The sequence below is a fragment of the Acanthochromis polyacanthus genome, chromosome 7, assembly GCF_021347895.1.
Source record: "Acanthochromis polyacanthus isolate Apoly-LR-REF ecotype Palm Island chromosome 7, KAUST_Apoly_ChrSc, whole genome shotgun sequence".
Classification (NCBI taxonomy): domain Eukaryota; kingdom Metazoa; phylum Chordata; class Actinopteri; family Pomacentridae; genus Acanthochromis; species Acanthochromis polyacanthus.
The window spans coordinates 10,220,418-10,237,813 of NC_067119.1; the positions used below are offsets into that span (position 1 = coordinate 10,220,418).

General features: G+C 39.3%; 1 protein-coding gene across 1 annotated transcript; it reads left to right on the forward strand.

Moving 5' to 3' along the window:
• The first annotated feature begins 2,796 nt into the window (after nt 1-2,796).
• On the forward strand, nt 2,797-16,954 carry LOC110969672 (keratin, type I cytoskeletal 18-like). The gene is made up of 9 exons (XM_022219801.2): nt 2,797-2,909; nt 3,499-3,905; nt 4,758-4,840; nt 6,209-6,365; nt 9,841-10,005; nt 10,092-10,217; nt 13,120-13,337; nt 14,012-14,040; nt 14,577-16,954. Exons 2-9 carry the CDS (start codon nt 3,507-3,509, stop codon nt 14,690-14,692), a joined length of 1,293 nt encoding a protein of 430 aa, XP_022075493.1. The 5' UTR covers nt 2,797-2,909; nt 3,499-3,506; the 3' UTR covers nt 14,693-16,954.
• Nucleotides 16,955-17,396: the final 442 nt, after the last annotated feature.

Consider the following 17,396-nt stretch of genomic DNA (forward strand, 5'->3'; position numbering starts at 1 on the left):
TTGTTAAACCAATAAAAAAATAATAGAGGAGGCCAATCTGGTGCATTCAGCTGTATTACAGATATGAAATAAATGGTCTGACCTCTGCACTCGTCCATTTTAGTTCTGTACATTATGTGAGTATTGCTGTAATTAGTTGCTGACGGCTGGTTAAATGTTATCCAAGTGGTCCTAATGCATTCTGCTCTCCATTACTGATAAAAAATAAGAACATTTTCTGAAATTATACCCAGTGGGGACGCTGTTTTAATGTTTGAAGTATTATAATCAGATTTTGATCAATTGAAACCACTTAAGTTGTGTTTAATACGTGGTACAAGCTGCCACAGTCACGCTTTTTACTAACAAAGAAGTTCTCTGTGATTATGAACCCATAACTGCCATCCAGTTTAGCTTCTGGTCACTAATTATTTGGGCTATATGTTGCACTTGTACTCTGTGTTCTTTCCCATCGAGAACATGTATCAGCTTTTAAGAGTCGGTGGAACCCAAAGCAAAGTGAGAAACAAATAGCATAAGCATATTTACACTCCTATAAACAATTTCATATGCCCACCGATTATCACCACACAGCAGACCACACCAAACAGATGTGGTTCTTTTTTAAAAGGAAATGTGTCATGTATATTACAGGTTGTATGTAAAGATCTTTGGTTATGTTTTGTAGTACAGTGTAGTTTTGTTATGAAGATGGTTACCAATAATATACTGATTGCGGTGCTTAATAAGCCAGACTATAGGGAACAAGGGGGTAGTAATTGGCCACCTTAGGGTTATTTTAAAGGTATTTAAGTGAATACAAGTTGCAGTATCATGTAAAAAAATAACACTTTTTTTGGAAAATGGCCTTTACCACATTGTGGTTTTGTGTAATTTAAATAAAAAGGCAACACAGCATATTTCAGTCCATGTGTCTTATTATGCAGTTAATAATTAACATAGCTCCACGTTTTAAAGCCGTTGTAAATTTATGAGAAAAATGATTATTCTCATTCTAGATCACACAGTGACCACAAAGTCACGAGTGAAACGACAACATGCATTTTACATTTAACAGTAATGATGCATTAATAGGTTTATAATCTTAAATTACACCCTAACAACCAAGGTTAACACCAGTTACCTCCTGTTAGTATTCAGCACTGTAGCCTTTATGAATAATTACACAAAATACGCTGTGAATCATGGGCTGTATTACCAAAATATCAGATCTTAATATATCTTTATATATATAATGGATAGCTTTTAAAGTATTTACTTGCGACGATGTCACAATTTAAATGCCTAATTTTTGAAATTTTGAACCTTAATACTGAAATTACAATGAGTTGCAAATAGACTAGAACTATGTTTTTGGGATGTAGTATGTAATTATACCCACATGGTGGCGGTGTATCCACACTGTAGTAGCTTTTGAGAACTTTTTCAATAGTTTTCTTCTTTTGCTTCGATCTGATTGAAACAATAAACTCAAACAGATATAAAGAAGTGTGGGGAAGTAAAAACACCTGCAGAAATCTGTTCTTACCTACTTCCATGAATCATCTCCTACATATGCCACGTTTTGTACAATATATACTAAATGCATTCAGTTGTGTCGTAATAATTATGTCTGTACAAAAATAGTCCAAACACAATAATCTTTTTTAAAGGGTTTAATTTTTTAAAGGGTTGAATTTATCCTTTAAGACGACAAAGTGTGATTTTCTTGTTGTTTCCGACTTGGTTGATTCATCCTCGTTGTGTGCAGCTCTGGGTTTCTGGTTCAGATAAGGGACAACTTTTATATTCAGATTACAAACAGCACAAAGGATTCAATAATGAGCAATCCACGAGTGAAATGAGTTCACATAGGGCTGTTGCAGCATGTGAGGCAGTAAACCAGGTCAGTGCCACAAAGGATCTGATCTTTTCCTGGAGAATAATGCTCAGAGGAATCAAGAATCATCACAATACACTACAGTAACAAGGGATTACATACTGTAGGATCGCAGCACAGGGCTAGGAGCCGGTTGACTCTTATTAAATGTGTGTGAATATAAGCCAGGTTTCCAGTTCAGTCAGACCCACGCCCTGCATTTCTCAGGGGTCTTCGCTTTCTGTTCATTCTGTCCCTCCATTGTTCCCGCTTCCTCCCGTTTCTCCCCGACCTGCCGGGCCGTCCTCAGGTGAAACCGGCTCCTCACGTGGCTCTGAATGCTTTGTGTCCGGCCTCAATACGATCACTGTGGAGACAGCCGGGTCCCTGTTTCCAGCCAGCGAGCCACACCGGTTTCACCAATCAGGTCAGACGAAAACTGAGGAGGTTGTTGTCATTGCTTGGAGGTATGAGGCCAAATATAGCCCTGAAAGCCCTATTATGTGCTGGGGATAGTACACTGTAGATTTATGTCATAATAGCAAATTATTTGTTGTTTTAATCACATTTGATCCCATATTAGCAGGTCAAATACTTAGTGGCTTAATTTCTACCAATATTCCAGCTTCTCCATCATTTAGATTTGGTACAACAAGCAAAGTTACCAGCACTGACAGTAACAGCACATCTGCTAACATAATGTGTTTAGTAACAAACATGTTTAGTTTTTTCAAGAAACAAGCAATAAGAGAGTTGACCATCTGAATTTTGTTCTTTGAATCAAGATTTATTGAAGTCAGATGTTGATTTAGTGTTACTCATGTACACCTCAGATATTTTTCCTCACTCCTCTACAGGGTGTCATGTTGCCTCCTCCTCTTTGTCACAGTGGGATTGGACACATCAGTGGCTCCTCCCCACAAAGAGTCGTGCCTCTGCAGCCAGACTCACCTGAGAAATGTGGACCAGCAACAGCAGTCAGTCACACCATCAGGGGCAAAAACCTGAGCAAGCAGCACAAGGGAAGACTTATCAAAGAACTGAGCTCCATGTAAGTAGAGTTTGAGGGTTTTTTCCCGTCTTATCCATCAAATAATCACTGAATGAGGGCTATAGCTTTCTACTTCAAAAAGAAAGAGGCAAATTTAAAATTGAGGATGCTTTGAAATCTGCAAGATCTTCCTTGTTATTTTTTTAGAGAATTCTTTTTAAAGAAGCTTGTCAGGAATATCACATCTCATTTCTTATCTTACAGAACTAAAGAAGAAGAGAATCCTAATGTTTAGGATTCAGAGTTTGTATTTTACTGTCATCTGTAAAGTTAACAACAATCTCATCATTTAGTAGGTTAGACACAGGGGCACGTTGGCTCGAAAAGAGACACAGACTGACTACAGAGACACAAAACAACCACGAAAAGATGACAAAGAAGCACAAAACTACAGACGCCAAACACCCGTGAAAGTTTTGCAAAAATAACTGCCAAAGATAAAGCTTCCACCAAAAAAAACTTCATGTTGGCTTTTAGGTTGACATGTTTCCTGCCTGATTTCAGGTCTGTTATTTTGTCTTTTAAGACAAACTGTGTAGATAAGACGTGCCATCATGATAAAACTAACACTAATCTGAATGTCCTGCAGTGGACACCATGGCCTCTTCTCTCTCCATGCGCAGCTACTCAGTGCGTCAGCCCTCCTTCTCCAGCATGTCAGTGAGGGACAGCGGACGCAGCCTCCGGCCCAAACCCTCCGTCTCCCCGCTGTCCACCGGCGGTACATTGTCTCTGTCTCGCTCCTTCTCTGTGGGCAACGGCCTCAACATGCTGGGCACCAACCTCTCCTACAACGGCCTCGGCGTTGGCACCAGCGAGAAGGAGACCATGCAGGGCCTGAACGACCGGCTGGCCAACTACCTGGACAAGGTTCGGTCACTGGAGAGGTCCAACGCTGAGCTGGAGGTCCAGATCAAGCAGCTGATGCTGGAGAGAGCACCGAAGGGACACGACATCGAGGGCATGATGGCACAGGCACATGCCATCGGACAGGAGGTCAGTGTCCTCTTTAATACCGTAAATCTAAGACTGGGTTTTTGAAACTTCTACTTGAAAAACATCCCTAGTTTTATGTAGAAACAGCTGCAAAACCGTTAAGTTGAATGAATGATATTTCTCTGTGGGAATGAAGAGACATTTGGGAGAATCTTAAAAATTAAATAAATGTCATTGTCCTTGTCTTCAGGTAAACAACTGCATCTCTAATGGACATTTTAACTTACTGCCTGGTCAAAAATGTAAATTACAGAGTAAATAACAGCCTGATGTTTTTGAAAATGGTCTAAAAAATAATATCTGAAACTTTACAAAATTTGATGCATCACACATTGAGTATTTTGACACATGCCACATCCATTTTACTTTGGTAAAAATGCCAAACTGGGTTGCAGGTTTCAAATAGTTATGACCAGGCCTCAGTACTGGGACCTCCAGCAGGTAACGCTTTTGCTGCAGACTTTCATATGAAATCTCCATCTCTGAATTTTGTGTTGACAGATTGAACATTACTTGATAAAGACATAATGTTGTAACATCAAATGTTTACTTAATTCATCATAATGGGAGAATCCATTTCGTGTTTTGGGATCTTTTCTTTCCTTTTTTTTAAAAAAGTCTTTTCTTCTGACTTCTCTAATGCACCTGATCTGCATCCACTACTGTGAAGCACAGAACTAAAGATAATAGTGCAGCTTTTGATGGTCCTGGTCAGCATCAGCCTTGAAAGTCTGCGGTTTAAAACTCTAAAGGAAGTAAAATGGCATTTGGGCATATTGAGACATTATGCACCTTATTAAAAGTGCATATTGTATGTTTGTAACCAACTTTGCCTGTTGTTTACCTGCTCAGGTGAGGAAGAAGACACTGGAGAACGCCCGCATTATGCTGGAGATTGATAATGCCAAGCTGGCAGCCGACGACTTTAGGGTCAAGTGAGTGTCACACAGGCCTTTCTTTCTTTTACTTGCCTGCGAGTGTTCACATGGGAGCGCCAGACTGCGAGGCAATGTGAATAAATGACCTTTCTGTCAGGTTGCGAAATAAGAGCCCCATTCCCACGGTGCTCCGGCACCGAGCAACCGAGCCATCAGCTGGTGCAGGATGTGATAGATCGAGCAGGTCAGAAAGACGCTGTTGGTTTCTGAAGAAGGGAAGCTGAAGGGAAAGGTGGCCGAGTCAGGAAACGCCCACTGCTGGCATTTGTTTTTCCACAGTGTGTTGACGGTGTGTTCTGTGGCCTGATGCGATGGAGTGATACATCAACTGACAGTGATTTATGACATTCACAGCGAAGTGCATGTGGAGCTTACATGCAGGTCTTTGCATGAGTTTGCTCGCTATATTTCGCGTCATTCTGGGATTTCCTGAGTGGTTTCTACCCTGAATTTGTGCCTCCAATGTCCAATGAACAAAAGTAAATTTGCTCCTTCAACTACAGTTTTGCAGTCTTTACTTGAGTACTTTGATTTGTGCCACTTTCTACAGGTAATCCACTACATTTCAGAGACATTCATATTCCACTATATTAATCTGTGGTGACTAGTTATTTCAAAATGAACCTTTTGCATGTAAAAATGTGATAATTTTCCATAAATCATACCATAAAACAGCATATCCAAGTATATAATAGCTTCAATTTGACCAGCTACTACATTAAAACCCATTTTTCACTTAACTGCATTAGTATTTAACACCATCTGTCTTTAGACCCCTAATAATCATTTTATTTACTTACAAATATTTTGAATGCAGTTTTGTTTACTTATAATGAAGAATTTTTACAATGTGTTAATAATACTTTTATTTAAGTAACCAATCCAAGTACTTTCCCCACAAGTAATTACCATTAAATTTAACCTTTTAAACCCCAGATTTGAACATCAGCTGCTGTTATAAAAACTCTTCTGCACATGTGGATGGAAGAATATCAAGTCTTCTACACATTTAACTTGTCTACGGAGTCTATTGCTAATCCAATAATGAGGCAACAGGATGAGACTGACATTACTATTTACATAGAGTGATTATTTTTTTGTTTGCTAACCATCTTTGTTTGGATTAAGATGATCACATTGTGGAAATGTGGTTAAAAATCCTACTTTTTATGCAGCAGACATCCTACATTTTGATCCACGTGTATGGAAGACTTTTGAAGATGTGTAAATTCTGGATTAAGTGACACATTTGCAGTAATTTCAAATGCCATAATAGTATGAAACGTGAGAGGACTTTTGTTGCACATGTTTGCTGATGATGTTCTTTCCTCTCATTGTAATCCTCTGTTGTTTTTGCTCCTGCAGATGGGAGGCAGAGGCCACCTTGTGCCAGTCAGTAGAGAGGGACTGCCAGGCTCTGAGGAGAGCGAAGTCGGACCACGACCAGATTATCGCCACTCTGCGAGGAGACCTGGACAGCCTGAAGGAGGAACTGTACTTCCTCAAGAAGAATCACGATGAGGTGAGATCTCTGCTGAAGCAGAGGCCACAGCAGCCATGATCAGTCAACTTTTACTTATCAATAGACGCACTTTTTAGAAGACGTCAAACATAGCCATGTCTAGGTGAAGGATGTCTTTGAACACAGTGGGCTCTCTGAGAAGCATGAAAGTAAGATTTCTGCACCTGGACTTGATAGAATTTTGGCAGGAAGCTGGATTATATAGCAGCTCTGTGCCAGTTTGTGTGTTCACTCAGTCAGGCCGCAAGGGTTTAACAGTGTTCAGTGTCTGAAACATGATAATGTGAAGTGTACAGACACACCCTTTGTCTTTGTGAGTACAGTGCTGGAGGACAGCAAGATAACACCCATGTACACAAGACAGGAGTGCATGAGCTCGTCCAGTGTGTGTTTAGACAGTCAGGCGTGGTGTCCAGGATGTAGAGCGTGTCGGCAATGAAAAGTCTCTGTTATATGCTGAGGTGATCCAAAAGCTGGTTGACCAGAAACCACTAAAGATGTGTGAAACAGACAGTAATTATGGGAATATGGAGGAAATAACAATTCTGTCTTATATCTTGAATAATTAGAATAAACAAACAAACAAAAAAAGAAAAACACTACCGTTCAAAAGTCTGGGGTCAGTTAGAAACGTCCTTATTTTTGAAAGAAAAGCATTTTTTCTGAATGAAGATCACAATCATAAATACAGTCTAGACATTGTTAATGTGGTAAATGACTATTCTTGCTGGAAACTGCAGATTTTCAATGGAATATCTCTATAGGGGTACAGAGGAACATTTCCAGCAACCATCACTCCTGTGTTCTAATGCTACATTGTGTTAGCTAATGGTGTTGAAAGGCTAACTGATGATTAGAAAACCCTTGTGCAGTTATGTTAGCACATGAATAAAAGAGTGAGTTTTTAGGGAAACATGAAATTGTGTGGGTGACCCCAAACTCTCGAATAATAATGAAATAATGCAGATAACTAAAAGGAAAAGAAAATCAGAGGAGAGGTTTCATGTCGTCAACTTTAAATCTATAAATACTGTATGTATAATAAGCAATATTTCATGTATTCATCTTATACAGAGGTGAGGTATACATTATTATTTGTGAAGCCGCTTCAAATTAGGCATTTTCTTGTCTCATGAATGAAAAAATTGTCATGTAAACATTTACAATGAAGTTAGATTTCTTGAGAGCAATGAAACAGTGCATCAGTGTATTTAAGTCCTCAATGTTTGGGCGGTTGTTCGACAGGTGTTTGTGGAGTTTCTGTATTAGAAAAGTTCTGACATCAGGGCAGGACTTGGAGCTGACTTCATTCCAGCAGCACCTACTTAACAATGACGGAGGCTGGTTTCATTTTATTGGGGATAAAGAATAACTGGTGTGGTGTTCAGGCTGTTTACAAGTTTACCAGCCTTTTCAATTTCACAGCTATGTGGCGGCTGCGTCACACACTGGATGGAAGTGATCAGTAAAAACCTTTAACTGTAAACTGTGAGGTCACATGCTAATATTGTGTAATTGGGTAGAGTTGATTCCAAATTTAAAATGACCACGACCCAGTTTGAATCCAACCCACATCTGCCCTACAAACCATCTGACTTGTTAAATAGACAACAATAACTTAGACACAGTTAGCAATGCTAAATGGAAACTCTGGGCCTTTGTGATGGTTACTCACCAAAGAGATTTAAATAAACTGTGTGCTCGGACATGAATACGAACATTTTCTTTTTCTCAGTTTCCCACAGTAGCAGAGTTACTTCCAACAACAACAGTTAACATATAATTAGGTAAATTAATAGGTTAGGAAAAGCTCCATTCTTGACAAATACATCTGATAGCAGCTGTATCAGATTTAAAAATATTAAAGTAGCATTTCAGTCTGCATTTGAGAAGTGCCTTTGCCAAACTTATCGATTCATCCTGATCCTCAAATACCAGAATACTAAAACCAAACAGTAAATATTCTCCGTTTTCTCATTGTAACTCACAGAATGTGCTGCAATATGCTTCCTGCCCCACAACACAACACAACACAACACATTTAAGGTCATAAATGGGGAAACCAACAAAAACATCACACTCAGAATGGGGTAAAAAATAAAAACGGGACCTCTTTTTCTAAAGGGTGACAGTGAGATTTGTCACCCACTGAATCCGTTAGAAGGATAGAACAACTAAAGTTTATAACCCAAAACACAACTTATGTGGGAGTTTTGTAAGGGGATGTTTGGGTGGTGGTGGTGGTGGTGGTGGGGGGGCAGATAATAACTTGATTCAGAAACTCAAACCCAGCATTTCTAAAGAAAGTCAGCTGATGGTGCTGAACCTTCTGAGCCTCCCTCCCCAACTGACTTGGGAGTCAATAAACCTCTCTTTATAAAATCTCCCAGCCAGACTGATCACCAACGACATACAGCTGAGCTCTACTTCAGGTGTAGCTGATCTCCCTAATGAGCACGGTGAGCTGAGACCTGGCTTTGTTTTTTTTTAAAAAAAAAAAGCAAAATCCTTTTTGTATCAGTCCATAACATCTGCAATATAAACACATTCCCAGATTGTAAAATTTGACCTCAGTCCTATTTGCATCAATATATCATCAATTTTCGACTATTTTCAAACTATAAATTCCTAATTATTTGAACAAGTTTATGCAAGAAATAAGTGGTTGTCTTCCAAAGTTAGTCTTTTTAGGACAGAATTCCCTCTTGTTGTTGATCTTTACACTGCAGTGAACCATGTAGGAGAAACATACAGTTAATATCACACTAAAGCCACGACATCCTTGGAAATAACCATTTAATTTATTTGACTTCAACTACAGAAACATCATATTTACATTCTAGTCAGTTCTGGGATTTCTGATGTTGTTGCACAGAAGAGCAGATTTTGTCTTGGAAACGGAATAAATACTCATCTACTTACACCCAGTATGATATACCCAGAATGATTACAGTCATTAAACTGTTTCACCTCAAATGTGACTATTCCAAAACACTGTTAAAAAGTTGTGTACCTGTCCCTGGTGACTGGCGAGTTACAACTGATGATACCTGCTAGCAACAGTTGTCATTTCATCTACTTCTCTCTGAAATCAACAGTTATGGACTTGAAACAAACAGTAAAAGCAGAATTTTTATCAGCATTAACTCCATGCATGCAGTTGGATTGGAAAGCCATAAAGATGTAGCAACAGTCACAGAGAGAAAGAAGGGCTTAGGAAAGGGAAATTTAACAGAAATGACTTGAAAAATAACGTGAAAGACCCTTGAAATCCCTGTACAGCATAGCAAACTCAATTCCTCATCACCATAATACATTAAGACTATCAATAACTCAAGGAGACAAGTTAGATGGTGTTTAAAATCAGATTTCACCAACAGAGATCTTTTATAATCAGGAGCTTAAATGTACTACATCTACAGGAAGACGTATCAATAAATAGTTTTTGTTCTTACTCTGTTTTGTATGATTGCAGGAGATGAGCTCAGTGAAGCTGCGTCTGGCCAACGAGCAGGTGAACGTGGAGGTGGATGCAGCTCAGGGTCCTGATCTGGGGGCCATCTTGGCTGAGCTCAGGGTCCAGTATGAGGGCATCGCTCGCAAGAACAAGGAGGAGGCAGAGGCCTGGTACCTCAAGAAGGTCTGCATGAACCAGTAATACTTGTCTTTTTTTGTATATTACACACCTTACAAAGGTTGACATATTATCCTGGTGTGTATCCACAGCTGGAGGCAGTACAGTCGGAGGTCAAAGAAAGCAACGAGGCTTTGCGTTGTGCTCAAAGTGAGCTCAGTGAGAGGCGACGTTTCCTGCAGGCTCTGGAGGTCGAACTCGACAGTCTTCGCAGACAGGTACAATACAGCTTATATGTACACACCGATCAGGCAAAACATCATGACCACCTGCCTAATGTTGTGTTGGTCTCCTTCATGCTGCTGAAACTCCTCTGACCCAGTTCAGCATGGACACAGGACCTCTGGGGATAATGGCAGTGAATTCTGTGGGTTGTAGGGTGGACCCGTGGGACTAGATCAGTCTTATCCTGACACGCCCAACAGATACTCAATAAGACTTGGATCTGGGGAGTGTGGAACCCGGATGAACACCTTAGCTCTTCTTGGGCCACTCCTGAGCGGTTTTTATGACGTGCCGGGGTGCACTGTCCTGCTGAGGGTGACAACTGGCATGAAGGACTGCTGTTGCAATGAGAAAGGGGGATTGAGGCGTTGCTTGACTTGCAAGGTTTAGGTGGGTGGTACATGTCAAACATCCTCATGCATGTCAGGACTTAAGGTTTCCCAGCAGAATGTTGCATTGTAACAAGATGATCAATGTTTTTCTCTTCACCTGTCAGTGGTCATAATGTTGTGGCCGATCAGTGTATTTTACTACACTATTGTTCAAAATTTTGGGGTCACTTAGACATGTTGTTATTTTTTAAAGAAAAACAGTTTTTTTTGATGAAGATAACATTAAATGAATCAGAAATACAGTCTAGACATTGTTAATGTGGTAAATGACTATTCTAGCTGGAAACGGCTGATTTCTAATGGAATATCTCCATAGGGGTACAGAGGAACATTTCCAGCAACCATCACTCCTGTGTTCTAATGCTACATTGTGTTAGCTAATGCTGTTGAAAGGCTCATTGATGATTAGAAAACCTTTGTGAAATTATGTTAGCACATGGATAAAAGAGTGAGTTTTTAGGGAAACATGAAATTGTGTGGGTGACCCCAAACTTTTGAACAGTAGGGGATATTTATATATACACACACATATTTATTCTAAAAAAAAACAACTTAGACAAACAGATGAGCCGAAGAGCTTTCAGCGGTGAGGTTTTGGAGAGACGCAGTTACGAGAAAGCTTATAAAATGGCACATTAACAACCAATCCTCTACCAGCTCCTCCTCTGCACTGCACAGATGTCGACACCGTCTGTAGATAACAGCTGCTTTCTTGTCAACAAAGAGCTACATGCACAGAGGCACAACATACAGTGCATAGCAAATTTATTATACTCCTGTAATCATCACTGAACACAGACTAAGCAGCATGAAGATGTGTTCAGTGAAGGCAAATATAGCTCTTCGATGTTTGCTCAACCTGATAGTGAGCACACAGCAATGAATGCAGGCATATTATGGTGCTGACAGTCTCTCGTATCTCTGGTTGAGTGGATGAGCTCAGCAGGTAAACATACAAAGCAGCACCGGGTGGTAAAAGTGAGAGATGGATTGTCTTTGCCTTCCAAGAGTGATGACCGCAAGATTGATCCACGTACAGTAAAGATAATGAGTCTGTGTTACTGTATTTCAAAAATCAATGCCCTTTCATGCTATTGTCATAATTTGATAAATATAAATGTTGATTATACTGAAGTAAGTGAAAGCATAATTTAAAAAAATGGTTAAGTGGTCCTTTGATGGCTCACGTTCCTTTGCTGTTTGTCGTCTCTGCAACTTTCACTATAATAAAGGCAAAATAGCTCAAAATTCTAGTTCAGATTGTTTTCATCCTCAGTTTTGATGATTTCTCTTTGGGGCTAAAACATCTTTGAAAAAATTCCCTTGATGCAGCAACAGTCTAAGTTTATCCAAAAACTTTAACCTTTCATCACCCTCAGTGTTTACATTTAAAGTTAATGTCACTGCTGTTACATGTCGCCTGTACTACCATTTCAAATGTATTCTCTCACATTTACAGTCGCACTTCAAAATCTTTTCAAAAAACAATGCATCAAATAACTATATAGACTGTGATGGCAGTTGGTCATAGTGTGAAACCAGCAGAGAAACATCAACAATGTCTGCAGTTTTCAGCTCTACAGAGTATTTTTTAAAAATCTTTCAGCTCTTTGTTTTGGTTTAATAAACCAATCATACACCAACTGCTGTGTGTTAAAATGAAAATATCTGTCTGTCAAACCCCTCATTGTTATTTATAAGTTCAAGATTAAACCATGCAGGTAAAAGTGTAATGCAAAGGTCTGAACAAGAAAAGCACTCAGAGAGCGCAGTACTCCGCCAAGGCTGCTCAGTCGTATCATTTTCGACAGATGAAAAAAAATTTGTGGCAGAAATCACGGCACCATAGAATGTGTCCATTTAATATAGATGTAGCCACAAAATGACCTTGTGCTGAGCACAGGCATGTGTTCTGAATGTGTACATTATGTACAGATACTGAATCACGTGACCTAAATATGTAGCAAGCGACGGTAATTGATGGGACTTGGAAACACCCCCACAATTTAATCAATTATTCCTTGTACATTTTCCAATGGATAAGTCCTGATAAGTCTAGAGCAGTCAATTTGGAGTAGGATCGCAATCATGTGATCATCAGCTGCGTTCACTAGTCATAGTTACAGTGACGGCGTGTTGCTATCTCACAATGATACAGAAATCTTTAACAAATCCGTGGATCCAGACTATAAGCCTCATCACTGCCAAAATCGAATCACTTGGTCCTTGTGTCATTTCTGACCTGTCCTGAAAATTTCATCCAAATCTGTTAGTCTGTTTTTGAGTAATGTTGCTAACAGACAGACAGACGTATGGCGATTGTCACACATGTTCCTTGGTGGAGTAATAATGAATCATCTGTAGAGAACGGATTTATACAGGATGCACCTTTGACTGACTTTGACATTTCAGAACAATCCTGCCTAATTGTCATTGTTTTGTAATGCAGAGGACAAAATCTTACCTGCTGTCGCTGATCATCAGCTGTGTGTCGCGTTTACAGGTCGCCGTGTTGGAGGGAAACCTGGGAGAAACGGGACACAAGTATTCTGTGGAGATGGACCGTCTTCAGGCCACGCTGACGCAGTTGGAGGACGAGTTGTCTCAGCTGCGTCTGGACATGCAGCGCAACAAGACCGACTACGAGCAGCTGCTGCGCATCAAGCAGAACCTGGAGATGGAGATCGCCACCTACAGGAGGCTGCTGGAAGGAGAGGAAACGTAAGTGAGGGCCGGGAAATTGCATACATTCTGAAAGAACAAGAGTTTGTATTTGTCTGTTTGTATTTAGGCAACATCAATACACCTTTGATTCTTGTAAGACAGTTTGTAAGGATGGAAAACAGGCGACAACAACTAGCCCAATGTTGTTGAAAACATAAATCTGCTTTCCAGCAACTCTACACTCCATTAATGACCTTAAACACCTTAAATCTCAATAGTTTAATTAGTTTTGACACATTTTGCACTGATTACATTGTGGACGCAGCTAAAGCTAAGCTAGCCAGCAGCTATGGAATTCTATGGAAAACTCAATATCCTCTGATTCTTTCTGTTTCTACAGTTTCAGGCTCTGATAAATAGTGCAATTTTGGTGACTTCCTCAAAGACAACCTGCCTTTAAAACCCAGCAGTGGGTTTTGGGGTTCATGGGGTTATTATTGCATTAAAGAATGTTCCATAAGCAGCTGGCTCTAATTTTATATTTGTTATAAACACATGAGAATGGTATAAATTATCTTGTTTAACTCTCAGCAAGAACGAGAATAAGCATATTTCCAAAAATGTCAAATTGTTTCTTTAAAGCGTCCAGTGTTGGCTGTTTGGATCGGATATGTGAACTTTCTTCCTGCTTTGCTCTCACTTATTACAATCTCATGTTTTTTGTCCTACAGGGTGAAAGAAACACCTCTACCTCCTAAAAGTAAGTTTAACCTGCTGAACAGTTTTTTTTGGCGCAGTTTCGTCACATGAAGTCCTGTCTACACTTCACAGTTCTTTCAGAATGTAGAAAACCACCTGCATCTTGTTTCTTTAGTCTCATCAGATCCAGTGTTCAATGTCACACCCAAGGCCACATTTGTTGGGAGGAAGTGGGGAAATCTGTAACTTTTCAATAGAAATATTAATCTACTGTTGTCTTTTCTTTCTGCTACAGTTGCTGATAGTTAGTCTGGTTTCATACGTTTTTCAGACTCCTTCTTTTGTCCGCGTGTTCACTCGATACCCACACAGGATCAGGAAAAGACACTGAGTTAAACAGCACCAAGCAAATATGAGTCCTCTGCTTTTCACCCTTGTTGCAGTTTTGTTGGCCAAAGCGTTAGACTTCAGAGCAGCTTCATAACCTCAAAATGGCAAACTACTTATGCAGACAGTATTTTCATTACACTATTAATGATTGCTTTCACAGACGTTAAGTATTAATGTGACTCACCCTGGTTCACTCCTGCGTTACAGAAGACCCCGAAGTGAGGACCAGGAAGATTGTAAAAGTCGTCACTCAGACGATGATCAACGGCAAAGTGGTCGACGAGTCCAGTGAGGTGGAGCAGATCGAGGAGCGTAAAAAATGAGCCAAAGAGTGTTGACACAAAGCAGCAATTAAATCCAAAGTGCCTGCTGACTGGATCAAATTAACTTCTGTCTTATTTAGTCTTCATGTTTTAATACCTAAATCTTGTCAAAAATATACTAAAAAGGAACTGGATATTAAATATACAGTCCAGTTTAACCATCTTCACTAAATACATTTACTCTGCACTGTACCTTACCACAGTTTTGAGGTGTTTATACTTTACTAGAGTGTTTCATGGTTCTGCTGCTGCTTGGTACTTTCTTATTTTACTACATTTTGCAGGTTGCAGTTTTACATGATCAATACGATGCACTGTTCTGTCCGTTGTTTTGCTTTACTGCTTTAACAGTCTTTAACTGACAAGTCTTAATTTCTAAAAAGAGACAAATAACAATAAAAAGTCTGACATTTTTCACATAATTTCAACCTGTTTTTAAAGCAAATCAAGTATTTCAAAGTCAAGTTTCATTATTCACAGTCTAGTTCAATAACCTGATTGTTTTCAGAAAATACAGTTTAGTGCTCGGTTATGTAAATAATATGCTTAAAAGATGAAATTTTCAGCAAAATTAGTCATTTTATTTATAATTACTTTTAATTTGGATTTTGATTCCAGGACTTTTACTTGTATTGGAGTATTTCTACAGTGTGCTTCAAGAAGACATTACCTGAATGTCCACTTACTGGCATTTATAACCATCTTACAGTCTTGTCTTTTAAGATGGAGTTTGCTCAGTCATAAAAATGTGAGATATTCAAAAAATGCTCACATGTGAAGATTTATTTTGTTAAGCTGCTGTTTACAAGGCTAAAAATGAACACATTAGCTTTGGTTTCTTGAAGCTAAAACAGCAAATTGACACTCATGTTCCTGTGCTCAGTTGAAAATGCAGCTAGTGACTAGTTAGCGTAGCTTAGCATTAAGACTGAAACCAAGGAAACACTTTTTGAGGCTAACAATGAGCTTGTTAGCTTTCTTCCTGGGAATTAAAACAACAAATTGAAACCTAAGTGCCTGTGGTCAATTGAAACTGAAGTTAGTGGCTAATTAGCTTAGCATTAAGACTGGAAACAAGGGGAAACACTTTTCAAGGCAAAAAGTGTGCTTCTTAGCTTTGTGATTGGGACTTCGAAAAGAAAAATGGCACTAATGTTCCTGTGAAACCGCAGCTTGTGGCTGTTTAGCTTAGCATTAGGACTGGAAACAAGGGAAAACAACTTTCATCGTGAACAATGTGCTTGTTTGCTTTCTTGGTGAGACTTAAAAGGGTAAATTGACACTTCTGTTCCTGTGATCAATTTTAACTGCAATTACTGGCTAGTTAGCTTAGCTTAGCATTAAGCCTGGAAACAAAACATTTTTCATGGCAAACAATGAGCTCGTTAGCTTTCCTGTTCGGAATCAGAAGAGCAGATTGACACTTTTATTCCTCTGATCAAGTGAAACTACAGCTATTGGCTAGTTAGCTTACCATTAAAATTGGACACAAGGGTAATGGCTAGCCTGAGCACCTAGCAGCACCTGTAAACATCACTACATAACATGTTATATTTGCTTCATCCAGAAAGCAAAGAATTTCTTTCAGTTAGGCTAAGCTCACAAGCTGCTACCTGTAGCATCATTTAGGTTCATCTGAAGTGAAAAATACTGTTTCCTTTAAGATTGATGCCAGAGATACGGACCCGTACCCGTAGCATCTGTACTATACGGATATAGGGCATATATGACATATACATTGCCATTGTTTCATGCCGTGATTTTGTTTGTATGTATACAGCCGTTATATAACTTTAACCATGACATAGATCTACTGAAATACATCTTATACTCTATTATAAACCTTTCTACACCACGGCGATCTCATTCATCTTTATTACTTTTTAAATAACTGGCCAAAGACAGCGGGTGTAACTATAGTGAATGCAGTAGAGACACATGTATATAGAGCACAAGCCAGTTCATATCGACATGGAAGTCCCGTTTGTCGTGAAAATGGCCACTCGATAGGGGGCGCTGGGGTATTTCAGGCAGCGAGAATTAAAGAAGCAAATGGAAGGTGCCGTATCCGTAGGCCACAGGCTACTCGTACGGGTCCGTATCTGTAGACACTACGTTCCTTTAATACTAATCAAAATCTAAATGTGATTAAAATTTGTCTTAACTTAACTCAACACTGCTGAAAAACTGACAGTATCGCCTGTTTTTGTGTGATAGTTTCACTTTAAAATACTTACGGGAATGTTATTTTAGAAATAAAGAAACCAGCTGTACAATGTCAGTAAAACATTGTGTTTAAATTTTGCTCAGATTTTAGCTCCAGCAGGAACTTCGACTGATACTTGGAGAACAAAAGAAGAGGCAGAAACAAAGAAACGTGATTCTGCACCAAGAGGGCAGAAACTACTAAACCTGTATTCATCGGTGTCGGATAACAAACCAGCTGTGTGTGTTTCTTTTAGGCTTGTGTGCAAATGTGTGGAAATTACAGTAAAAAAAAAATCTCAAAAAGCATTACAGATCGAGACTAAGAACAAAATCTTGCAAAGAAAAGCTGCTAATGTGGGTCACAGCGGGTCAGATGTCAGAAAACACAAAGAACCACAGTTTAAAATCATGTCGGTTCTCCACCTGAGACTTTTTTTAGGCGTCAACTTGAAGGATCGAGAGGATTTTTATTGTGAAACTCTCTTTTTGTCTCTTT

Excerpts from the sequence above, each read along its gene's own strand:
- LOC110969672 (XM_022219801.2), top strand. The coding sequence starts at position 3,507 with ATGGCCTCTTCTCTCTCCATGCGCAGCTACTCAGTGCGTCAGCCCTCC. Across the intron at positions 6,366-9,840 it reads TCAAGAAGAATCACGATGAG|GAGATGAGCTCAGTGAAGCT; the intron begins GTGAGATCTCTG and ends GTATGATTGCAG. Across the intron at positions 14,041-14,576 it reads AACACCTCTACCTCCTAAAA|AAGACCCCGAAGTGAGGACC; the intron begins GTAAGTTTAACC and ends CCTGCGTTACAG.